This window comes from Schistocerca cancellata, chromosome 6 (genome assembly GCF_023864275.1).
Source record: "Schistocerca cancellata isolate TAMUIC-IGC-003103 chromosome 6, iqSchCanc2.1, whole genome shotgun sequence".
NCBI classification, from domain to species: Eukaryota; Metazoa; Arthropoda; class Insecta; order Orthoptera; family Acrididae; genus Schistocerca; species Schistocerca cancellata.
Genome location: NC_064631.1, coordinates 397695316 through 397722600, shown reverse-complemented (window position 1 = coordinate 397722600; position 27285 = coordinate 397695316). Strand labels below are relative to the sequence as shown.

The 27285-nt window shown below is 37.2% G+C and overlaps 1 protein-coding gene across 1 annotated transcript in view; it reads right to left on the bottom strand.

The window, feature by feature from the left end:
• LOC126088510 (heparin sulfate O-sulfotransferase-like) overlaps window positions 1-27285 on the bottom strand; it is an 80195-nt gene that overhangs the window by 3745 nt on the left and 49165 nt on the right. The window contains exons 5-7 of the mRNA XM_049906655.1: window positions 25956-26053; window positions 25592-25749; window positions 5431-5653 (exon numbers count right to left, since the gene is read on the bottom strand). Of these exons, the coding sequence (XP_049762612.1) occupies window positions 5433-5653; window positions 25592-25749; window positions 25956-26053 (477 nt within the window). The 3' untranslated portion in view covers window positions 5431-5432. The remainder of the gene's footprint in view (window positions 1-5430; window positions 5654-25591; window positions 25750-25955; window positions 26054-27285) is intronic.

The following is a 27285-nucleotide window of genomic DNA, read 5'->3' as shown; positions in this document are numbered from 1 at the left end:
ATAAGTTGTAGTGTCAGTATTGTCTCACATATCCCCACATTTCTCTGGAACCTTTACTGGTACTCCCAAAGGTTGTAATCTACTAGTCTTTCATTCTTTGTATAACTGACTATGTTATCAAGCTTTCGCCAAACTGGGTACATCCCTTCAGTTTAGATGAATGCATTATGCAAACAAAATCTCAAGAACAAACAATATTTCCATCAGTTAGAAGCCACAACTCTATTAGATGTCTCTAGCAAATAATAATATGAGCTGAATGAAACACATAATACTCCACTAATGAATGAAAGATCTTGGCAAATGATCACTTGGTTTTATCATGAGAAGCAAATAGCTAGGTTAACAATTAACTTCTCATGAAGTTTTTTATTTATTATTATTATTTTGAACTTTTACTCATTACAGAGGCTTATCTCCAACATAATAATTTGCTCGGAAATAAGAGAATAAACGTTCTTAAACTATATTTTCAAAATATTCCTCCAGGTGTTTCGATCTTGTGTGCCTCTTCCTCTGCACCCATTCTGCTCACTGTGTGCTGTACATTTTGGAGCCAGGTGGTCATAGGTCGTCGTCTTCTTCTTCTCCCCTCCGGTTCCCACTCCAGCATCAATTTTGATATTCAGGCTTCCTCCATTCGTAGTACATGCCCATACCACTGTAATTTCTTCATTCCCATACACCATATATTCTTTCTTTTATTTCCATTCTCCTTATTATTTCAGTGTTCCTTATCTTTTCTTTCCTGGAGATTCTTGCCAATCTTCTCCAGAAGTCCATCTCTAGAGCTTGTAATTTTTTAATGTGCTTCAGGTTAATTGTCCAGGTCTCCGTTCCATACAGAACCACACTCTCTAATGTGGATTTGTATATTAATTGTTTAGTTCTGCTCATTACATTCCTGCTCCATAAGACTGAGTCAAGCATCCCAATGACCTTCCGTCCACTACTAATTTTTTTATTGATTTCTGACTCTGATTTTCCCTCGATTTCTATAAGGATCCCAAATAACAGAAAGTGTTTATCTTTTTGATTTTCTTTCCTTCAATGTATAGCTCATCTGAATCATTGGTCAAGTATGCTGTTTTCTGGTAATTAATCTTCAAACCCCAAGTTTTGTATGCTACTGCTAGTTGATTGCACATATAGTTAGCATCCTCCCCATCTTGTGCTACGACTACTTGATCATCAGCAAACAATAAATGATGTAGATAAACTCCATCTCTTATTTATAATCCCATACTATTACATTTGTGAGACCATGTTCTAAGGCTAATATCTATATAGGTTTTAAATAATGATGGTGACATGGGAAGTTTTTTAATCTACTTATTTTTAATACAACAAACAAGACATTAAAATTTGTATACAGGGTGACTCATGAAGATATGTAAATATTTTAACGTGTTATTCTACAAGTAAAACTAAAGAAAAAAAGTTCATATAAACATAGGTAAGCAAATGTTTGGTTATGGAGTTACGGCTAATAAAAGTTTTTGCCTGAAATTTACAAAATTCACTAATATGAAGCCATCACAAAACTGTACGAGGTTAAAGTAAAGCATGATTTCCATTTATTTTGTTGTTATTGATCTGGTGAATCTAATGAAACATGTCCCAGACATGTATCTGCGGCAGTTTTCCACAACATCTAGAGAGGCAAAGATATAATTTCATAAACTACTTGGCCCAATTTCTATCTTAAATTCCAGACAATTGCATAAAGTTTTCAACACAAGTTGTAGAGAATTTAATTGGAAAAATGATGGTAATAATGTTAACTGAAACTGTATGAATGTGTCAGATAAACTGCTTTTATTAATTCATGTTAAGCCGGAAAAAGCAAAGCTCCCTGTTAACGAAGTTGTGCAGCATACATACAATTTCATAATACAGTCTCAATATATGTTCAAAAATGTCTCCACCGGGTTCAATGCATTTAGCTTCATGTGTACGAACAGATTTTGTTGTTCGTTTCAGTTTCACAGGATTATTATGAATTTTGTCTATTGCATTCATAATGTGAGCTGTCCTGATAAACTATGTCTTTCATCCACCCTCATACAAAAAAATCCATTTGTGTGAAATCGGGTGATCTGGGTGGCCACAGATGTGTAGCACCATGACCAATCCATTTCTGGGGAAAATATTCATTTAAATGTGTAGTAACTTAAATATTCTGTTGTTATTATGATCTTTCACTGAACAATACAGAAAACTAACTCGTTTCAATGTTAAGAAATGACTGAAACAACTCACTAACGTTTGCCAAAAATGAAATAAACATTTCTACATTCTTAATGGAAAATAAACAAATTTACTTCTATAATAATCTTTGCTACTCTGGATGTTCTGGAAAACTACTGCAGATACACCTGGGGCATGTTTTATTAGACTCACCAGATCAGTAACAACAAAATAAATGGAAATCATGCTTTACTTTAACCTCATAAAATTTTGCAATGGCTTCATATTAGCAAAGTTGCTAAATTTCAGGCAAAATCTTTGATTAGCCATAACTACGTAACTAAACATTTCTGGACCTATGTTAATACAAACTTTTTTCCTTTAGTTTTACTTCTAGAATAACGTATTAAAATATTTGCATATTTCATGATTCACCCTGTATACTAATAAAGAATAGTGGTAAAGCTTGAACTGGTGTGTTTAACTTCACCTGATCTCTATTTTTAATAACTGCATTCTTATTAAAGTTTCAAAACTTACTAAGTTATAATTTTGCTATGGAGACACTTGCCATTGTAAGCAGTGTACTACAGATATACAGCTGAATCTGTTTGTGTATTATTTCTGTGACAACAATGGAAATACTACACCGAAATCACTCTTAATGCCATAGCAAATGCTTGAATTGTTGCAACCACTATTTAATGAAATGATCATCTCCAGCACTAACTTTTACAATAGCTTCATTCTGCTATGTCCCCCCCCCCTCCCTCTGCCACCCCCACTACATGACGCACTGCATGCAACTGACTGATTTCTTCCTATGTTTAGAACTGACTGTCCAAACAGCTTTATCAGTGAGTGGTTCAACAGCCGACAGTGTGAACATCATATTATTTCAGACAGCAAACCTTTAATTTGGCCCTAGATCAAATCCATTGGGCTAAATGGCAGTGAAAATGTGGCATGCTCTTTACTATATCCCCAAAAGTTTGTCAGTACAATTTCATATCTCTGGAATAGTGGTTTGTTAGGGGATTTTATTTCCAGAAGTCCCACTTCTTTAAGATTCTGATTTACTGGGATGTAATGCTGAAGTCAATCAATTATACTCTCCTATCACTTTCCCACAGTGTGCACCTTAATGACAACAACAGAATAGTATGAAGTATTATAGATTACAACTGTTGACAGTTTTTCCATATTTGATCTTACTGAGTCTGCAAACCACTTTGTAGACATATCAGGATTCATTTATTATCACAATATCCTATCTTTCTTCTCAAAACCAGGAGGTAGTTTAGGACAGTATAATATAGATGCCTGCATGCACAAACATAAGTCTGTTTCCCTAGCTGAATGCACTGCCATTGTTTCTAGTGCTACGTTATTTGTGCAGTACTGCTTGAAAATATGTCAAAATTGACTTCAGTTTAATCAAGCTACACCATTTCACTGAATTCATGTCACAGATCTGCCTTGAAAATGTGCATCACCATGTCTCTGTCTCCATCAGCAGCTTCAGCCAAATGTCTACAAATGTCTACAGTGGAAGTCCAGTTTGCGACAAGTTGCAAATAATGATTCATAACTACCTTTCAAAACACCTGCTTCCTTCGGGGTAACTGAATAATTATCTTAAACATGCTGGCATATAACATGTATAGCAAATGAATCTATGTTAATACTCTGCTAATCTATACAATATTTTTTTCCTCAGAGTTTCCAGCTTTGATGATTCTCAAGCACCCACTCCTGTCTCAAATATTTTCTTGCCAATTTTTACAACTGTGTGCCTGTTTATATTTAAAATTGTAGCAATCCTTTTGTTCACTTCAACAAAGAAGTGGGTCACCTTTAATATGTTTTGAAGTAGGTGAGTAACAAATGCACCATTTCTCTCAACTAATATCATATAGTAATTCCCACCCCAAAAAAACGATATCAAACTTTTCAACAGGTCATCTCTTAAATTTTCTTTTGATACTGTTAGGCATCATACAGCATACACTAAACAAATAAACTCCAGAACCCAAATGAAACTAGAAACAAACACAATTATAATGTGCAATGACCAATCACATAGGACAACGACTGCCTGAATCTGCTCAAGCCAAAAATGTTGTAGTAGGAAGAGCAGGGTGCAGGGAGGTGACTGAGGTGTAATGTTTGACTACAGTGTGTGGTCACTGTGGCTAGGAAATCCATGAGATTGCCTGAAAGCATAATGTGCTTCCCTGTGAGGCACACTGTTTTAATTCCGAACGCAATAAAAGACAGTTTTAAGAAAATAACTATTTACTCGTATTAAGCCATGGCATGACAGCTTTAGTGCAATAGAGAACACATGCAAGATTGCCGGCAGATGCCTATATAAGAACCACTTGCCCGCTAGGGTCTTCTTGCTACTGACTGCAAGCAATAGAGACACTGGACCAATGAGTGCCTACTGGTGGAGGCCCGGAGCAGCTGAACGGCTCATTACTCAAATGAGTGAGTGTTTCGATACGTGTTGTGGTAGTGGTGGCAGAGGTGCAGTGATGTGCAGATTACTGTACTCACCCCATTACTTTATTTGTAGCTATTAATTCGAAAGTAATTTTGAGGTGCACACATTATGTAGGACACTTACTAAACAAGTGCAGGTCAGATGATATCATTGCTCAAAGCACAATTTTTCACTTCACTTGATGTAATAATGTAGAACCTATTTGATACAAAGAGATTTGACATGGCTGCATAAAGGAAAATCAAACTGTATAAAAAGGACATGTTTTAGAAACATAAATTATACATAAAAAAGTGATTTATCAGTCATTATGTACTGATGTGTAGTGACATTAAAAATAATTTTCTGTTCAAGCGCTGATTCATAAATGCACAAGATGTCTTGTGGGTGAAATTAGAGAAAAAAGTGTTTTTTCTCAGAGCTTCCAACTATGATGATTTCCAAGCTTCCGCTCCTATCTCAAGCGTTTCTTGCCAATCTTTACAAATACCAGTTGATAAGGAGACTTTGTCACATTTGTGGCTATGTCTGGGATTTTAATTCAGCAGGTTTATAGTATTTAGCAAGTTTCATTCTTTTCAGAAGATATATATGAGTTCATCTAACAAGGACACTAATAGGTGTGGCTTACTGAAAATTACAAATAAAGGGAACACACAAAAATATGTGCAGTATATGGCAGTGAACATATAAAAGTCATTAAACATGAAAATAGTAGACAGATTAACTACCTTCATTTTGGACGTATTTTTTCATAAGTAAACTGCTGCACTTTCTCAGAGTTTGAACTATCCTTAATTGCCAGTATTTTCTTTTTTATATAGTGGAACTGCTCCAAAGCAAACTCATAAAGTTCATTTTCCATCTTCCATACTTTTGACTGTTTTATAATTGATACTGTTTCTTCAGACGGTTCTATTTTCTGTGCAGTTTTTCTTAAATGGGATTTCTTACCTAAAACAAAGCAATTATTAATGAAAAATGTATAATGTATTTCGAGTGTAGCATAAGAAAGCAAACCCAACATTTCACAATGAATAAGTGACCAGTAATAAGGTATGAAATGAGCAAGAACATCTATTTCTTATATTTCACTCAAATATTTGTCAATTACAGTTGCGATAGTGTGCACGATTGCTTCATAACACCTAAAACTGTTTGAAAATTTACAAATGTGTTTACAACTCCTAATTCATAACAAATTATACAAATACCTGGGTGTAAAAGTTTGTAGAAATATGAAACAGAATGATCATGCAGAATCAGTCATAGCTACAGCAAGTGGCTGAGTTTGGTTCATTGGTAGGACACTACAGAAATATGATCAATCTACAAAGGAGATTGCTTACAGAACACTTGTGCAACCCACTTGCAGTACTGGTCAGGCATGAGAGATCTGTACCACAAGGAGCTAACAGGGATTATTGAACTTTTAAAATGAAGTGCAACATGAATTGACATAATTATTGGAGATGCTGATAGAACTGAATTGTCACATGCTTGAAGACAGGTGCAAACTATACTTTGAAAGCCTCTTTAGTAAGTTTTAAGGATCAACTTTAAGTGATGAATCTAGGAATATAATAATATACTCCTATGTCTTGGACCCATCGGGATCATCAAAACCGAATTAGACTAATTACTGCATGCACATAAGTGCTTCAACAATTCTTCCCCCATTCTGTAAAGGAATGGAATGGGGAAAGCCCTAATGAAAATGATAAGGTTGCAAAAGCCGCAATACCCATGATCCAAAAACAGCGCAATAATTTGGATGATCGGACATACAACTACTTATTTAATTCACAACTGACTAGCAGTTTTCAACAATTATTACTCCTGTATAGAATTAGCACACCAAACAACAAGACTCAATAAGAACCATGCAGAATTACTTGACAATTGGCTGAACAGAGGGATTACACCACCATAATTAAGAAGGATGAGGAAGCAGAGGAGGAGGAAGGGAAAAAGAAAAAAGGAACTGCAACAATGGTCTATTGAGACATGTTCGTAAGGGCCAAGCTTTTTTTACTGTGTTAAATTCTAAATGTCAATTTTTTGTAGTAATATTACTATGTACAATGATTTGTATCATTATTAATAAATATTTATTAAATAAACTGAACTTCTGGTACAATGGAAAGTGCCCCATTTCACTGCGGTTTGCAGCGTTATGGATGTAGATGTAGACGCCAGTGTGTAGTGCTTTACAGTATTTCATCATCAATTTAATTACTGTTACTTTACCTTTTTCAGTCTATTTGCAGAAAACCTACACAAACCTGGACAAACAATCTGCTATCCAAGTCTCATGGAGACAATCTTGGGAGTCTTAGAATACAGAGGCCCGCTATCTATGTAATCAGAAAGACTGGGGTCAGACAATGATATCAGACAGCTCTGAACAACAATGTAAGTTTAGAAACTAAGGAAAAATCTATACTCCTTTTTGCATGAGTGTCCATTATTCACTGCTTCAAATTTAAGTTGAATGGTGAGCCGTCTTTCTAACCGCATTAAAAATTAACTTTAAGACACCAAGTAATATGTATAATTAAATATATTAAAAATAAGAGAATTCCACAAAGAAAGGAATGGAAGATTAGGATCTAGTGTCACATTGTTGAGGTCATTAGAGGATGCATGATAAGTTATGATTAGAAAAGGATGGAGAACGAAAACCAATTGTGTCCTTTCGTAAGTATCATTGCAAACCATGTTAATCAACATGACTGGTAAAGAATTTGTACATTGCTTTTGTTGAATACACTGCATCACCTCAGTTGTTATGAATTCTATGGGCACAAACTACTGATTACAAGAGAGCTCTAAGATATGAATCCATATCACATATAAGGTATAGATGTTTTCAGGGCCTGAAAAAGTTCTAGGGGAGTGAGTAGGTGTGGGATTATAAAGAGATGAAAGCAGAGCATGTACGCCTATATCACACATTGCACACGAGCTGGCCACAGTTCTTAGACAACTGAAGATACTTATGGCCACTGTCAGTCATCTGCAGGCTGCTGCCCCATGGTGTGGCAGCAGCAGAGAATACGGCACATCGCATGGAATACGTCAGGTGTCGCTTGTTTTTTCCTGTGGGCTCTGCTGTCAGTGCACCTTCCAGTGTACCGGTGCAAGGGATCTGTGCTCACTGCAGACTGAGTGGCGGATTGCTATGCGCTCATGGCTCATGTCTCTTGAGGTGGAGAGTCAATGTGGAGGCTAGCTGTCTCATCTTGCCCACTATTTCTATGAGTGGACAGGTGGCTGCTCCTTCAGTAGGGTCTGAGTGGGCACACAAGTGCGAGAGGAGGGGGGGGGGGAGGGGGGGGAAGGGTTTATTAGTTATCAGAAGCTCCAATGTAAGGTACATTATGAAGCCCCTTGGGGAAATAGCACTGATGACCAGAAAGCATTCCAATGTACACTTGATATGTCTGCCAGAGGGGGTGGGCCCTCATCCAACATGTAGAGTGTACTGAGTGCAGTAGACAACAAGCTGTTGCTCATGTTGACATCAATGACACTTGTAGCTTGGCTTCTGAGGCCATCCTCAGTTCCTACATCTGGCTGGTGAGCATGGGGAAGATAGTTGGCCTCACTCATGGACTGCAAGTAGAGTTCACAATTTGCAGCATCATACCTGGAGTCGAGCAGGGTCCTTTGGTTTGGAGCTGAATGGAGAATGAAGTAGATGTTCCCTTGATTCTGTGACAGTGATGGCTGCAGATTTATGGACTTGTGTTATTGGGTGTGGAGTTGCAGGACACTCCTTGATAGGTCAGGGACGCTCTGTACAAATGCGGCAGCTGGTTGGGTTGCCCTTTTTTTTTTTTTTTTTTTTTTTTTTTTTTTTTAAATTTAAAGCTAGGAGGTAGAGTGAGGTCTTCTGATGAATGCTTGCCAGTCGATATGCAGAGAACGAAATCAGTTTCTGTACAAAGTAGACACACTTCAACAGTCACAATTTTAACAGTAAACTGTTGAGGTATTCATAACAAAGTTCCTGTACTTACTGCCCTCCAGGAAAGATGTCACACTCAAATTACCCTCAGAACTGAAAGCTGGCTGAAATTTGAAGTAGGAATCTCAGAAATATTTAGCGAGGCATGACATTTATCAAAGAGACAGATTAGATGCCATAGGAGAAAGTGTGTTCAGTGTTGTTGACAAAAATTTTGTGTCTATTGAAGTCAAAATAGAGTCTGCCTCTGAAGTTATCTGGACACTGGTTGCAGGCCTAAGTGAACTCAATTTAATTATTGAATTTTTTTACTGGGCAGCTGATTCTGTCATAACAGTTTTAGAATAATCCACAGAAAGTCTATGCTCAGTAGCATGAAAATACCCACACCATACAATATTAAATGAACAGACCACAATTTGGCTGCATTCTTGTTTATTTAATTAAGACCCAGGTTCAAGCCTTTTATGCCATTTTCAATTAATTGAGTTTATGTCATTAACATATATTGCAGGCATCAAGCTCAGTGATATAAATATGTTAATGACAAACTCAGTTACTTGAAAATGGCATAAAATGCTGAAATCTAGGTCGTAATTAAATAAACAACAATACAGTCAAACAGTGGTGTGTTCATTTAAAAATTATTTTATGACTGTTGCTCAGCAACATCAAAAATTGTTTCATGCAGTATTAGTTGGAGGTAGTTTTAATCTACTGAGTACAGACTGGGACATCTAAGGATTCACTACAGATGTTAAGGGTAGGCAGACTTGTGAAGTACTTTTAACACATTTTCCAAAAACTGCCTTGAACAACAAGTTAGACAACCCACATCTAATGGATATATTTTAGACCCTTCAGTTACAAACAGATCTGATCTTATCGACAGTGCCGGCATAGAGGCAGACATACTGATCATGATGCCATCATGGTGATGACAGTTATTAAAGATAATAAATCCATCTAGAAGGCTAGGACAGTATTTATGCTAGATAATCAGTTGTTAGCATCCCATTAAGATGCCGAATGAGCATCATTTAGTTCCAATATGATGGATCTAGAGGAATCATGGGTGAAGCTTAAACTGAGTGTAAACTGTGCTCAGGAGAAATATGCGCAAAGTAAGTGGACTGAGGATGGAAAGGATCCTCCGTAGTTTAATAATCAAATTTGGAAAACACTGAGGAAACAGAGATTGTTGCACTCTCGGTTCACATAGAACATGCAAATGTTGCCAGAAAAAAGTAGGAGAAATTCTTGTGTATGTAAGACAATCAATGTGTGAAGCATAAAACTTCCACAGTCATACCTTAGCAAAAGATCTTGCCAAGAACCAGAGAAAATTCAGGTCATATTTAAAATCACCAAGTGAGTCGAAGGCATCTATCCAGTCACTCATCGATCAGTCTGGGATGGCAACAGAAGATAGCATAAGAAAAGCTGAAATTTTAAATTTCGCGTTTAAGAAATCATTCACGCAAGTACAAATGTACCATCATTTGACTGTCACACAGATTCCTGCAAGGAGGACATAGAAATTGGTGTCTGTGACATACAGAAGCAACTGAAAAAAAATCGCCAGGTCCAGATGGAATCCCAAGTGACTGGAAAAAAGCGCAGATGATTACTGTGTATAAGAAAGAACAGATCTGCACAATTAAGGACCAATCTTTGACATCAGTTTGCTGCAAAATTCTTGAACAAAAGATTCTGTCTACAAATCAGCACAGATTAAGAAAGCATTGCTGGTGCAAAGCTCAGCTTGTCCTTTTATCACATGATATCCTGCAAATCATGGATTGACGGCAACAGGTAGATTCCATACTCCTAGATTTCCAGAAAGCGTTTGACATGGTACCCCACTGTAGACTGTTGACAAAGGTCTGAGCATCTGGTTTGGTTTCCCAGATATGCGACTTTGTAAGTAATAGAACCCACTACGTTGTTCTCGACGGCAAATGTTGATCAGAGACAAGGATATTGTCAACAGTGACCCAGGGAATTGTGATAAGACTTCTCTTATTTCCTATATACATAAACGCGTAAATGATCTGACAGACAGGGTGAACAGCAATTTACAGCTCTTTGCTAATGATGCCATGATGTATAGGAAGGTGTCACTGTTGACTGACTGCAGGAGTATACAAGATGACTTAGGCAGTATCTCTAGTTGGTGTGATGAACTACAGCTTGCTCTAAATGTAGAAAATGTAAGTTAATGTGGATGAGTAGGAAAAACAATCCTGTAACATTCGAATACAGCATTAGCAGGGCACTGCTCATCACAGTCACATTCATTAAATATCTAGGTGTAATGCTGCAAAGCGGTATTAAATGGAATGAGAATGCCAGGTTGGTAGTAGGGAAGGTGAATGCTTTCAATGGAAGAATTTTCAAATCATATAGCTTATCTATATAGGATATGGTATACAGAATGCTAGTAAGACCCATTCTTGAGTACTGTTTGAGTGTTTGGGATCCTCACCTGCTCAGATTCAAGGAAGACATTGAAGCAATTCAGAGGCAGGTTGCTAGATTTGTTACCAATATATTCAATGAGTATGTCAATATTAGAGAGATGCTTCGTGTACTCAAATGGGAATCTCTGGAGGGATGACGACACACTTTCATGAAGCACTGTTGTGGAAATGTAGAGAACCAGCATTTGAGGCAGAATGCAGAACTATTCCACTGCCATCACCATACATTTCACATTAAGGACAACAAAAATAAAATGCGAGAAATTACAGTTTGTACCAAGGCACTTAGAAAGTAATTTTTCCCTCACTCTGTGAGTGGAACAGAAAAGGAAACGATTAGTAGTGGCATGTCGTACCCTCCACTATGCACTGTGGTAGCTTGTGGAGTACATATGTACGTGTAGATGCTGAATGCAATGGTTACATTCAAAGTTATTACCCTTAGTAAGTTCTATAATTATGCTAGCGCCTTTGCTACTTTTCACAGGGAATTTGGAACTCAATTTCTGGAATACATCTATATACACACCCTGCAAACCCACAGCACAGGGTACTTAGCATGTACCAAACAATACGTTCTCTTCCCATTTCACTTGCCTATGGAGGGTGCAAAGGGCGAGTGCTTAATACCTCTGAACAAATTGTAGTCAGTCTAATTAATCTTGTCTTCATGGTCCCTATAGGACTGATACATATGGGACTCAAGTATATATGTATATCCATCATATAATACTGATTCTGGACATTTAGTAGGTACATTTTCGCAGAATAATTGATGTTTGTCAACAAGTGTCTGCTGTTTCAGGATATTTAGTATTTCCATGAACACTCCCGGATGTCAAACACATCTGTGACCATTCATGCTGCCCTTATCAGTGTATGTTCAATATCCTCTGTTCATCCTATCTGGTATGGGTCCACATGCATCAGAAATTTTCTAGGATGAATCATACAGATGTTTCGAAAGCAGTCTCATTTACAGACAGTTTGAATTTTCCTAGGATCCTGCAAATGAACTGAAATCTGGCACCTGCATTGCCTGTGCCTGCCCATATGTTTTATTTTATTTATTTACACATCAAATTCCGTAGGACCAAATTGAGGAGCAATCTCCAAGGTCATGGAACATGTCAGTACATGAAATTACAACATAAAAGTAATAACAGATAAAAATAAAATGTTTATGAACCCAAAAAAGTCAAGTCATAAGTTAAAGTAAATGCAGTCAACAATACAACAAGAATCAGCTTAATTTTTCAAGGAACTTCTTGACAGAACAGAAGGAGTGACCCATGAAGAAACTCTTCAATTTTGATTTGAAAGTGTGTGGATTACTCCTAAGATTTTTTAATTCTAGTGGTGGCTTATTGAAAATGGATGCAGCAGAATAATACACACTTTTCTGCACAAGAGTTAAGGAAGTGCGATCCAAATGCAGGTTTAATTTCTGCTGAGTATTAACTGAGGGAAAGCTGCTTATTCTTGGGAATAAGCTAATATTGCTAACAAGAAATGACGGTAAGAAACATATACATTGAGCGGCCAATGTCAAAATACCCAGACTCGTGAACAGAGGCTGACAAGAGGTTGTGAACTTACACCACTTACTGCCCTAACCTCCCATTTCTGAGCCAAAAATATCCTTTTAGAATGGGAAGAGTTACCTCAAAATATAATGCCATTTAACATATGCGAATGAAAATAAGCAATGTAAACTAATTTTCATGTCGAACGATCACTCACTTCAGATACCGTTTGAATAGTAAAAATGGCAAGATTAAGGCTTTGAACAAGATCCTGAACATGGGCTTTCCCCAGCAGCTATCTATCTGAACACCTAGAAATTTGAACTGTTCAGTTTCACTAATCATATGTCCATTCTGTGAAATTAAACCATCACGTTTTGTTGAATTGTGTGTTAGAAACTGTAAAAACTGAGTCTTACTGTGATTTAGCATTAGTTTATTTTCTACAATGGACTTATGTCATGAACTGCACTATTTGAAACTGAGCCAATGTTACAATCAATTTCCTGTTCATAAAAATTGTTACATCCATGTACTTGTCTGAGTTGTTCTGATTCCAACTGAGACTCACTGATATGTAGTCACAGTGTAGCATGTTTCTATAGTTTGTGAAGTGCACCGCTTTACATTTAAGTACATTCAAAGTACGTTGCCAATCTTTGCACAAGTTTGGAATTTTATCATGACATGCCAGGATGGTTGTGCAGTTTTTTCCAGACAGTACTTTATTATAGGTAACTTCATAATTTGCAAACATTGTAGGTTACTACACATAATGTCTGTAAGGTTGCACAGCAAAGTTCTCTGGGGTAGGCATGATTCCTCCTGTCAATGACTCTACATCCATGTTAGCATGCTGTGTTCTCCCCTCCAAGACATCCTTAACCCAGTCAAAATTTTTTTTGATTTGCCATATGATAGTTATTTTATTAAGAAATTTTAGTGTTGTACTGACTCAAATGCTTTCCTGAAGTCTAGAAATACTACATCCATCTGCTCCCTTTGATCTTTGGCTTTCATGACCACTATTTATGGCATAAGTAGATCATTATGTTCAAAACTCAGAACCTGCAACAGGTGGACATAAATGAAATTGGACTGTAGTTTTGGGGATCACGCATTGCAGCAGAAAGTCACTGGCTTCAGTGTTCATGCTTCGCTTTCCTATCCTGTATGTCTGCTGCCTCCCTCCAAGCCATCAGTTATCCTTCACCAACCGCTCCTCCTGCTTCCTGACTCTTCCTCCCTCCAACCATGCGACTTGATAAAACATCTCACTGCAGTTATCTGTATGAAGCAGCTTTTATCTGGTCATTTTCTGGTAAATTGGAACGAATTTAATGTAACTGAAAGACACCAATTATCCTATGAAAGCCTATTTTAAAAGTTTCAAGAACCAGCATTAAGTGAGGAATCAAGGAACATACTGCAACCTCTATGTACTACTCTCACAAAAGACTGCGACAACAAGATTAGATAAATTACAGCATGTGCAGCGTACATTGCAAAATTAGTCTCTCTTGATATTCACAGCCCGTTCTCAAGTACAGGTACTGAATCCCACATATTGTGTTTAAATGACATGAATTCAGAAAAACAGCTGAGCATAACCAATACATACTTACATCCTTGTTCCATAGATCATGAATACAACATTTCGTAATGATGTGGAATGTGTCACTTTAACATAAGTTTTCGTTACACAAAATAATTAATTTCTTTTTTTTACAGTTACTACTTCATATCTAAGAATTCATCTATTGTGTAGCAGGAGCTGTCAATCAGAAAATTCTTTTAATTTGCTTTTAAATGTTGGTTGGCTATTTGTCAGACTTTTAATACTATTTGGCAAATGACCAAAGATTTTTATGGCAACATAGTTCACCCCTTTCTGTGCAAAAGTGAGATTTACTCTAGAATAGTGAAGATCGTCCTTTCTTCTAATGTTGTAACTATGCACTTCGCTGTTATTTTTGAATTGAGATGGGTTATTAATGACAAATTTCATAAGTGAATATATGTATTGTGAAGGTACTGTGAATATCCTGAGTTCCTTAAATAAATGTCTGCAAAGTAATCTTGGGCGAACTCCAGCAATTATTCTCATTACACCCTTCTGTGCAATGAATACTTTCTCTTTTAATGACGAATTGCCCCAATAAAAGATACTATATGAAAGCAGTGAATGAAATTAGGCATAGTAGGCTAATTTACTGATATGTTTATCGCCAAAATTTGCAATAACCCTAATAACATAAGTAGTTGAAGCTAACCGTTTCAGCTGATCATCGATGTGCTTCTTCCAATTCAATTTCTCATCAATGCCCATACCCAGAAATTTAAAAGTATTCTGCCTTAGCAACAGACTTCTGTTCATAGTCTATATTTATCAATGGTGTTATGCCATTTACTGTACAGAATTGTATAAACTGTGTTTTCTCAAAATTTAGTGAGAGTCCATTTGCAGCGAACCACTTAATAATTTTTCTGAAAAACATTATTTACAATTTTTTCACATGATTCTGGCTTGTTGGGTGCAATTACTATACTTGTATCATCAGCAAAAAGAACTATCTTTGCATCTTCATGAATATATTGTGGCAAGTCATTAATATATATTAAGAACAACAAGGACCCAAGACTGAAGCCTGTGGGACACCATTCTTGATCCCTCCCCGGTTAGAAGACTCTGCTGATTTTTGCAGACTATCTGTACTGTTAATTTCAACCTTCTGCATTCTTCCAGTTAAGTATGAATTAAATCAGTTGTGCACTGTCCCATTCATACCACAATACTTAAGCTTATCTACAAGAATTTCATGATCACACAATCAAAAGCCTTTGAGTGATCACAAAATATACCAATGGGTGATGTTTGGTTATTCAATGCATTTAATATTTGATCAGTGAAAGTATATGTAGCATTTTCTGTTGGAAAGTAGAATGCCATTTATATCAAAACTATTTCTGACTTCAAGTAAGCTATTACAAGTAAGCAGATGGTCTAGCAATGGGTTCATCCTTAACCCACTTGTTAGTAGAAATGTTCATGACAAATGAGAGACTGATTAGAGAGTATACTAGTGAAGATATGTGGATGATATTTTTTGTATATGGAAAAATTCCATTAGTCAACTCCAGTAGTTCTTGCAAAGCATGATCGAGTGGCACACAAACAAAAAGGTCAGTATGGGTTAAATGGTTTCACCCTTAATTTTCTAAACACCAACTTAAAGATACAAAATAGTAACAATAAATATCAGTTGGGCTCCAGCATGCGGAGACAGTGGCCATATCTGTGTCAGTTGTGCTTATGTGATGTGTGTGTATTCTAATAAGAAGAAAGACTTTGTCCAAAAGCTTAATATTTCAGTAGTCTTTTTCTTTTTTCCTGTGTGCAAACCAAAGCCTCCTCTATGTGATGAGTAGCAATCTATCCTTTCCACATTATTGTTATACCAACGTGGGCTTTCCATTGTCTGATTTAACCACAAACTTAAAATTTACTGGAAAGACTCCTGTACTGATGCATTCATCCTAACTTCCTCTCTACACTGAACAGCTTACAAACATGCAACATTCCATGACATGATCCACCATATCCTTGCTATCTCTATGTCCCAAGAAGATTATGAAAAGGAACTTAATACAATAAAAACAATTGCTTATTTAATTCCAACATTATTGATAATATTCTCAATAAAAAACTGAAGAAGCAAGGCAGGTCCCCTCTGTACCTTGTGAACATAAGTAGACCAAAAAGGAAATGATGCAATTTATCTTTTGGAGTTAAAATTGCTAATAGGATAGGCTAAATTTTAAAAGCAAAGGGTTTCTCTGTATTTTTCATTTCTCACAAACATTAAGCAGATGTTTCTTCAACTCACAGGATAAACAACCTGTCATCATGAAAAGTAGGGATTATAAGATCACCAACCAAGAGTGTCAGTCCTGCTACATAGGAGACTGGGTAGTCAATTTGTACAAAGTTCAGAGGACACCAAATAAGCTGGAGACTTAACACACCTTATTCATTGTTTGCTAAACATTGCTTAACCTAGACCCACAAATAGGTAAAGATGTAGAAGTCTTGCATATAGAGGCAAAGGGTGCCAAGCTTATTCAATAAGAAATATTAGAAATTAAAGAACAGATTTGCATATCACCACATTTAGAACTGAATCAGCAGACCCAATTCAATGATTCACACCTTTTATATAAAGTTATAGCTTCTACATGGAAGTGTAACTAATACCATTTTTGGAAACATTATGCCTTCATTCATAAATAGGTAATCTCACAAATACCCATTATTGTGCACAAATCTCTGCTCCAGTGTGTGTTCATTTACAATTAGAGTAAATGCTACCCTAATGAATGTTGTAATGTTGTACAACACAAATGGAACTGTATCGAAATAGTCAACAGAGATAACTTTTATCAGTTAAATCAAGAACTCATAGATTAATAAGTTGATAGGTGTTTATCTGTGCTCGGCTTGCAATAGTCACTTGAGTACTGGAAAATGGGCTAACAACCCAAAACCTAGGTCATACAAAAATAATTAACTTTCGCAATAAAAAAGTATGTTGTTTAGAGTTGAAACAAATGAGCCCTTGGTCACAATTTTTTGTCTTATTAACCAGGTTTCAACACTTCTAAGAGTGCCTTCATCAGAATTTAAATTTTTAAAGTGGGCTGTAACATAATTACAAATTTATGGGAAAAGAAAATTTTTATATAAAAATGCTGACTAAAAGTACTGACTAACAATACAAGACAGAGACAGTACTTACATGTCACGTATAAAATAAATAACAGGCCAGAAGGGCTTTAGTGACATTTTTTTTAAAAAAAGAATGCATGAAGGCGAGCCACTATGGGCTGCTCATATCTGTAAAGCCACAGGTAGTAACAAACTGAGGTGCCCGTGTTAACAAGTGCGAAAAGGTGAACATGACACCAAGAGTGCCATCTGGTAGTCATAAATATAAGTAGGCTACTTAACATTTAAACTACAGACAGCTGAATGTTAAAATGAACAGCATTTAGTACTTGAACTCACAGGCAAAGTTTTATATGTTTAGCTGTTCTAACATACAATGTTTCACCAAGAACCCACAGTTGAATCAATTAACAAGTGCACAGAACAGTCATTTAAGTAATCATTCTACTCATCCTCCATAAGCAAATGACATGGAAAGAAGCCCTAATAAGTGGTACCATGGGAAGTAACTTTTCCTCTGCCATGAACTTCACAGCTGACGAGCATATACAGGGTGTTTCAAAAATGACCGGTATATTTGAAACGGCAATAAAAACTAAACGAGCAGCGATAGAAATACACCGTTTGTTGCAATATGCTTGGGACAACAGTACATTTTCAGGCAGACAAACTTTCGAAATTACAGTAGTTACAATTTTCAACAACAGATGGCGCTGCAAGTGATGTGAAAGATATAGAAGACAACGCAGTCTGTGGGTGCGCCATTCTGTACGTCGTCTTTCTGCTGTAAGCGTGTGCTGTTCACAACGTGCAAGTGTGCCGTAGACAACATGGTTTATTCCTTAGAACAGAGGATTTTTCTGGTGTTGGAATTCCACCGCCTAGAACACAGTGTTGTTGCTACAAGACGAAGTTTTCAACGGAGGTTTAATGTAACCAAAGGACCGAAAAGTGATACAATAAAGGAACTGTTTGAAAAATTTCAACGGGCTGGGAACGTGACGGATGAACGTGCTGGAAAGGTAGGGCACCCGCGTACGGCAACCACAGAGGGCAACGCGCAGCTAGTGCAGCAGGTGATCCAACAGCGGCCTCGGGTTTCAGTTCGCCGTGTTGCAGCTGCGGTCCAAATGACGCCAACGTCCACGTATCGTCTCATGCGCCAGAGTTTACACCTCTATCCATACAAAATTCAAACGCGGCAACCCCTCAGCGCCGCTACCATTGCTGCACGAGAGACATTCGCTAACGATATAGTGCACAGGATTGATGACGGCGATATGCATGTGGGCAGCATTTGGTTTACTGACAAAGTTTATTTTTACCTGGACGGCTTCGTCAATAAACTGAACTGGCGCATATGGGAAACCGAAAAGCCCCATGTTGCAGTCCCATCGCCCCTGCATCCTCAAAAAGTACTGGTCTGGGCCACCATTTCTTCCAAAGGAATCATTGGCCCATTTTTCAGATCCGAAACGATTACTGCATCACGCTATCTGGACATTCTTCGTGAATTTGTGGCGGTACAAACTGCCTTAGACGACACTGCGAACACCTCGTGGTTTATGCAAGATGGTGCCCGGCCACATCGCACGGCCGACATCTTTAATTTCCTGAATGAATATTTTGATGATCGTGTGATTGCTTTGAGCTATCCGAAACATACAGGAGGCGGCGTGGATTGGCCTCCCTATTCGCCAGACATGAACCCCTGTGACTTCTTTCTGAGGGGACACTTGAAAGACCAGGTGTCCAGAATCCAGAAACAATTGAACAGCTGAAGCAGTACATCTCATCTGCATGTGAAGCCATTCCGCCAGACACGTTGTCAAAGGTTTCGGGTAATTTCATTCAGAGACTACGCCATATTATTGCTACGCATGGTGGATATGTGGAAAATATCGTACTATAGAGTTTCCCAGACCGCAGCGCCATCTGTTGTTGAAAATTGTAACTACTGTAATTTCGAAAGTTTGTCTGCCTGAAAATGTACTGTTGTCCCAAGCATATTGCAACAAACGGTGTATTTCTATCGCTGCTCGTTTAGTTTTTATTGCCGTTTCAAATATACCGGTCATTTTTGAAACACCCTGTATGTAGATGTACATGCTAGCCTTCTTGTAGATGGATATGATCTCTGCTTTCTTCCAAGTACTGGGCACAGTTTGTTGTTTCAAGGGATTTACGGTAAATTTGGTAAAAATGGGAGCAAAGTCAGCTGCAGATTTTATACATAATCTGATAGGGATTCCATTGGCCTTGTAGCCTTGTTTAATTTTAGCTGTTCCTCAATGCTACTGACACTATTACACTATCTGTAAAACTCATATTTGTAGTGGTGTGAGAATTGAAATGGGACAAGTTCTGTGTGTTCATTTGTAAACAAATACTTGAAAATGGAGTTTGTTGTTGTTGTTGTTGTTGTGGTCTTCAGTCGTGAGACTGGTTTGATGCAGCTCTCCATGCTACTCTATCCTGTGCAAGCTTTATCATCTCCCAGTACCTGCTACAGCCTACATCCTTCTGAATCTGCTTAGTGTATTCATCTCTTGGTCTCCCTCTACAATTTTTACCCTCCACGCAGCGCTCCAATACTAAATTGTTGATCCCTCGATGTCTCAGAACATGTCCTACCAACCCATCCCTTCTTCTAGTCAAGTTGTGCCATAAGCTCCTCTTCTCCGCAATTTTATTCAACACCTCCTCATTAGTTATGTGATCTACCCATCTAATCTTCAGCATTCTTCTGTAGCACCACATTTCAAAAGCTTCTATTCTCTTCTTGTCTAAACTATTTATCATCCACGTTTCACCTCCATACATGGCTACACTCCATACAAATACTTTCAGAAACGACTTCCTGACATTTAAATCTATACTCGATGTTAACAAATTTTTCTTCCTCAGAAACGCTTTCCTTGCCATAGCCATTCTACATTTTATATCCTCTCTACTACGACCATCATCAGTTATTTTGCTCCCCAAATAGCAAAACTCCTTTACTACTTTAAGTGTCTCATTTCCTAATCTAATTCCCTCAGCATCACCCAACTTAATTCGACTACATTCCATTATCCTTGTTTTGCTTTTGTTGATATTCATCTTATACCCTCATTTCAAGACACTGTCCATTCCGTTCAGCTGCTCTTCCAAGTCCTTTGCTGTCTCTGACAGAATCACAATGTCATCAGCAAGCCTCAAAGTTTTTACTTCTTCTCCATGGATTTTAATACCTACTCCGAACTTTTCGTTTGTTTCCTTTATTGCTTGCTCAATATACAGATTGAATAACATCGGGGATAGGCTACAACCCTGTCTCACTCCCTTCCCAACCACTGCTTCCCTTTCATACCTCTGGACTCTTATACTGCCATCTGCTTTCTGTACAAATTGTAAATAGCCTTTATCTCCCTGTATTTTACCCCGGCCACCTTCAGAATTTGAAAGAGAGTATTCCAATCAACATTGTCAAAAGCTTTCTCTAAGTCTACAAATGCTAGAAACGTAATTTTGCCTTTCCTTAATCTTTCTTCTAAGATAAGTCGTAGGGTCAGTATTGCCTCACGTGTTCCAACATTTCTACGGAATCCTAACTGATCTTCCTCTAGGTCGGCTTCTATAAGCTTTTCCATTCGTCTGTAAAGAATTCGCGTTAGTATTTTGCAGCTGTGACTTATTAAACTGATAGTTCGGTAATTTTCACATCTGTCAACATCTCCTTTCTTTGAGATTGGAATTATTATATTCTTCTTGAAGTCTGAGGGTATTTCGCCTGTTCTTGCTCACCAGATGGTAGAGTTTTGTCAGGACTGGCTCTCCCAAGGCTGTCAGTAGTTCTAATGGAATGTTGTCTACTCCGGGGGACTTGTTTCGACTCAGGTCTTTCAGTGCTCTGTCAAACTCTTCACGCAGTATCATATCTCCCATTTCATCTTCATCTACATCCTCTTCCATTTCCATAATACTGTCCTCAAGTACATCGCCCTTGTATAGACCCTCTATATACTCCTTCCACCTTTCTGCTTTCCCTTCTTTGCTTAGAACTGGGTTTCCATCAAAGCTTTTGATATTCATGCAAGTCGTTCTCCTTTCTCCAAAGGTCTCTTTAGTTTTCCTGTAGGCAGTATCTATCTTACCCCTAGTGAGATAAGCCTCTACATCCTTACATTTGTCCTCTAGCCATCCCTGCTTAGCCATTTTGCACTTCCTGTCGATATCATTTTTGAGACATTTGTATTCCTTTTTGCCTGCTTCATTTACTGCATTTTTATATTTTCTCCTTGCATCAATTAAATTCAATATTTCTTCTGTTACCCAAGGGTTTCTACTAGCCCTCGTCTTTTTACCTATTTGATCCTCTGCTGCCTTCACTATTTCATCCCTCAAAGCTACCCATTCTTCTTCTACTGTATTTCTTTCCCCCATTCTTGTCAATTGTTCCCTTATGCTCTCCCTGAAACTCTGTACAACCTCTGGTTCTTTCAGTTTATCCAGGTCCCATCTCCTTAAATTCCCACCTTTTTCCAGTTTCTTCAGTTTTATTTACGGTCCATAACCAATAGATTGTGGTCAGAGTCCACGCCTGCCCCTGGAAATGTCTTACAATTTAAAACCTGGTTCCTAAATCTCTGTCTTACCATTACATAATCTATCTGATACCTTTTAGTATCTCCAGGGTTTTTCCATGTATACAACCTTCTTTCATGAGTCTTGAGCCAAGTGTTAGCTATGATTAAGTTATGCTCTGCGCAAAATTCTACCAGATGGCTTCCTCTTTCATTTCTTAGCCCCAGTCCATATTCACCTACTATGTTTCCTTCTCTTCCTTTTCCTACTGTCAAATTCCAGTCACCCATGACTATTAAATTTTCGCCTCCCTTCTCTACCTGAATAATTTCTTTTATCTCCTCATACATTTCATCAATTTCTTCGTCATCTGCAGAGCTAGTTGGCATATAAACTTGTACTACTGTAGTAGGCATGTGCCACAATAATGCATTCACTATGCTGTTTGTAGTAACTTACCCTCATTCCTATTTTCCTATTCATTATTAAACCTACTCCTGCTTTACCCCTATTTGATTTTGTATTTATAACCCTGTATTTACCTGACCAAAAGTCTTGTTCCTCCTGCCACCAAACTTCACTAATTCCCACTATATCTAACTTTAACCTATCCATTTTCCTTTTTAGATTTTCTAACCTAGCTGCCCGATTAACGGATCTGACATTCCATGCTTTGATCCGTAGAACACCAGTATTCTTTCTCCTGATAACGACGTCCTCTTGAGTAGTCCCCACCCGGAGATCCGAATGGGGGACTATTTTACCTCCGGAATATTTTACCCAAGAGGACGCCATCATCATTTAATCATACAGTAAAGCTGCATGCCCTCGGGAAAAATTACAGCTGTAGTTTCCCCTTGCTTTCAGCCATTCGCAGTACCAGAACAGCAAGGCCATTTTGGTTAATGTTACAAGGCCAGATCAGTCAATCATCCAGACTGTTGCCACTGTAACTACTGAAAAGACTGCTGCCCCTCTTCAGGAACCACACGTTTAGTTTAGAATTTTTATCACGCCACTGGGATAGTTGACTATTTCATTAATATTATTAATTTAAACTTTTCCTAGTTGACTATTTCATTAATATTATTAATTTAAACTTTTCCTGGAGTTACCTTTGTAAATGTTATGCAAATACTAATTATGTTTACAATTTGTTCAAAACCTTAACCTTTAAAAGCACAGTTTAGAATTTTTATTTCTGCTCTGTTACCCTTAAGTCCATTTCATGTGCCACCCATGAGTGTCTGGACACTACCTTTGGTGGAACTGATAGTCTTTACATATGACCAGAATTTCTTTAGATTCTCTGACATATCTTTCAATAAGATTCTGCTATTGTAGTCACTGAAGGCATCATGCATTGCCCTTTTGACAGTCAAACAAGTCCCATTCAGTATCTCTCTTGCTATAGACTTTTTATGCAATAGTCACTTTTCCTTTAGAGGTCTCTTTACAATATCTGTACACCACAGCGGGTCCCTCCCATTATTAACTATTCTGGAATGTCCTCAAAATGCTTTCTATTTAAAAATGAAATGATCTCCAGGGGGAAAAAATGGTATTGGCTGCATGACCATGGAAGTGTAGCAAACGATGACTAAAAAAACGATGTATAGTGATTGATCATTAGAATATGAAACTTTACAACTAATGTTCTTTCTTCTTGCACAGTTAAAAGGTGCAAATTAACAATTTCAACTTCATATGTCCAATAACATCTGTTAAAACATGACATACTATACAGGGTGCAAACAGTAGCTGTTTATAATTAACCATAGAGGTGTGGAGCAAGTAAAGGTGATAATTTTGATATAGCACACATGTGGTGTGTCAAGTGAGAAAACAAAAACTGCCTAAGCTACAACACATGCAGTGTGCGACATTTTCAATATTCTCTTGCTCTCTCCCCATAGACTGTTTGTCCTAGAGAAAACATGAATAAGACCTTTTTAGCAGGAAATTTAATGTGTATTAATTTTGTACAAGGATCCTTTTTTGCAAGACACTATGCTTTTTGAGTTATTAAAGAAAAAAGTGATCTTCAAATGTACATTCACTCATACACTCATTCTTCCCCACCCCAGCCAATATTTTTATCACCTTATTCATGGCAGTCCCTTCTATCACTGCACAAAAATGTGTGATTACATGAAATATTTCCCATATTCGGCCTTTTTGGGTCTCTGCTGCCTACGCTATCATGCCACTGGCATATTGACTATTTCATTAATATTATTAATTTAAACTTTTCCTGGAGAGCAATAAACGTAAAATTACCTTTGTAAATGTTATGCAAATACTAATTATGTTTATAATTTGTTCAAAAAGTTAACCTTTAAAAGCACAATAGTTTTGTAGTACAAACAAAATGATTTAACTTGTAACAAATTTGTTTGCATGGGCATCCTCTGCTGCAAGCTCAGTAACATTTGCTTTGTAAATAAAAACCACCTTTTCTTACTGCACTATGTTTCATTTCTCCCATATGTGTTTCGCCTTTTTCCCTTTAAGGCATCCTCAGTGGGATCTAGAATTATACAGATTTGTAGATTACAAAACAGTTGATGTCACATTTTTTATGTAAATAAGTGATTATTACAGTTCTTCACATGTTTGGTTGGCATCTGGTCACATGCTGGAGTCATGATGTGCACTCCAGCATGTGTCCAGATGAGAGGAAACGCAGATGCTAATAAAAAATGCAAAGGACTCTCAGTAACCACTTACATAAAAAATGAGATACGAACTGTTTTATAATCAACAAAACTGTATCATTCTAGATCCCACTGAAGATGCCTTAAAGCAAAAAGGTGAAAGTCATTTGGAAGAAATAAAACACAGCACAGCAAGAAAAGGCAGTTTTTATTTACAAAACAAATATTTAACTTTCAATTTTATGCTTTCACAATTCATGAAACTGGGAGGTAAAATTCACACAAACATCAGTTTTACAATTCGTAAGTGCAAGACTAATCTGTGTGCATAATAATAGCCCAGTCAGCAAATACCAAAAAAGGTCATAATCAGAGATAGTTCCTGTAGTCTTAAATTTTTGTGCAGTGGTAGGAAGGGGTGTCATGAAAAATGTACTAAAAATTCTGACCAGGTGGAGGTTGAATGTGAGGGTGGAGGTGCATTTGAAGGGACTTTTATAAGTAAAACTGCAGCCTCTACTGAAAACACATCCAAGTACAAAACTGAACTACATTAAATTTCCTAAAAAATGATAATAGTTGTGTGTTTCTCTAAGACAAATAATCTCTATGAAAATAGCGAGAGAATATTGAAAACCTCAGGTGATGCATATGCGCTGTAGCTTAGGATGTTTTCATGCATCAATTTGAGGTGGTTTTCCAGCTTGATAGCCCACTAGTTTCCTCTATAAAATTGTTCATTCTGACTTCCTCTACACCACTGCGGTACATTGTAACAATTATTGTTTACATCCTGTATATGTATCTGCTTACAGTTACTATCTTTTTCCATTTCCTCATACATTTATCCATTACAATTATTCTGGATAAAGTTAACTGTAACTAATTTTACACCAAGCAAGAAAGATAAAACAGTTGAATTACATAATGTAAGTTTAAACCACAAATAAAAATAGCTTACTGGTTTCAAAATGAGCAGCTGCACCACGGAAAAAGTTAGGAAGTGCCACCTCCAATATCTTCACAAAATCTGCCAGTTCTTCAGTGACTCCAACTAAGAAATAGTGATTGATAAGATTTCTTTTTGCTTCTTCAAGGGCCCACTCATTTCCTGGAATCCTACAAATAGAATTTCCCTCAAAAAATACAATTTTTGATAAGTTGAGGCTTAAGTAATATGGAAAGGGATCCAGAAAGAGGGATTACTGGAATTGGTCAGATCATCAATAGTGCCCTATCTCAAAAAAATAAAAAAAAAATAAAATAAAAAAATTGGAGTTATTGACTATAATATAGAACAGAACTGTTAGTGATTGAAAACTGACCAACACGGTGCTGCATGCCCACAGAAGAATGGAATCTGGAGCCACATATTATCAGGATCACAATCCGGCTGGTTTAACTGCACACATTCATCAAATGTCTGAAATGAAATTTAATGAATATTAAAACAATGATAACCTTTTTATCACAAGGTAACCCTGCAGTTTTCACTGATGAGAATATTGCTCAGTATAGTACAAAGAATATCACAGCTTTAGCTTTTCTGTTTCTAATTATTTTACAATTGGCTCTTTACTCATATAAGAATGAGATTCTTGAAGAATTCCTTCAGATACAAGCAGACAGACACCACATTTTAATAGAGTCTGTAATGGCATTACTATTAAGAGCTGTGTTGTTGCCTTGCATCTGTTTTGTGTATATTTAAATGAACTGAATGTAGAGAAACATTCCACTGACCACAATCAGCAGGGATATGACTTTGAGTCTCTGAGTGGCACACAAACCACTTTAGCTGTCTGTCTCCTAGGTCACATCCTTGACTTTCCATGTAAATTGATACTCAGTGGAATGTTGCTTCCTTTCGCTGCCTCTGTAGTTGGAAAATAATGGCCTGTGTAATTTGATATTGTTTATATGGTGGATACAAACCTGAAATAACTTGAACAACACTTTGGAAGCAGGAACAGTTTAATGGAGCTGGAGTACATAAGGAACTTCATCACATAATCATATATTGTCTGCCCCAGTGCCCTCAAGATCTGATATTGTTTCACAAAGTAGATGGAGAAGCATATGTTGAGGACACATTTAAAAAAGATAAAAGAGCAGCCTCTCAGTATAGGCAGAGAAGTGTTGGAAGACATAGTTACTCATATAAATCAGGAGAAACCATGTACCTTAAGAAACACTCGTAGTATGGTCATTTCGCAGTACAGTAAGCCCAAAATCACTCTAGGTCTTCAATGTATCCTAAGTGTAAAACAGCTCCATCAGTGGACAGGGAGACTCACTGGATCCACTTTATTAACTGTTACCATGATTCTGCAGTACACAAATTCAAAATGGATTCATTACTTGCAATAATTTATAAAATTTCGTTATGCCGGCAGGAGAGTAGCAGTGTGGTACATTTGTGACTGTAACAGAAACCAAATGCTATATGCACCCAGAGGACTTGTTTCTGGCTGGCAAGTGGAAGTGGCCTGCTAGACTTAGAACAGAGCCTAGTGGTATGTTTGATCCTGGAAGTATTATAGAACACTGTCCACAATAGGCAGCAATTTGAGCTTGTGTCTCAGAGTGGCATCCAGATCTAATTCATTACAAATGTCCATTGCAGTGTATATTCCAACAAAGATTAGAAAAATG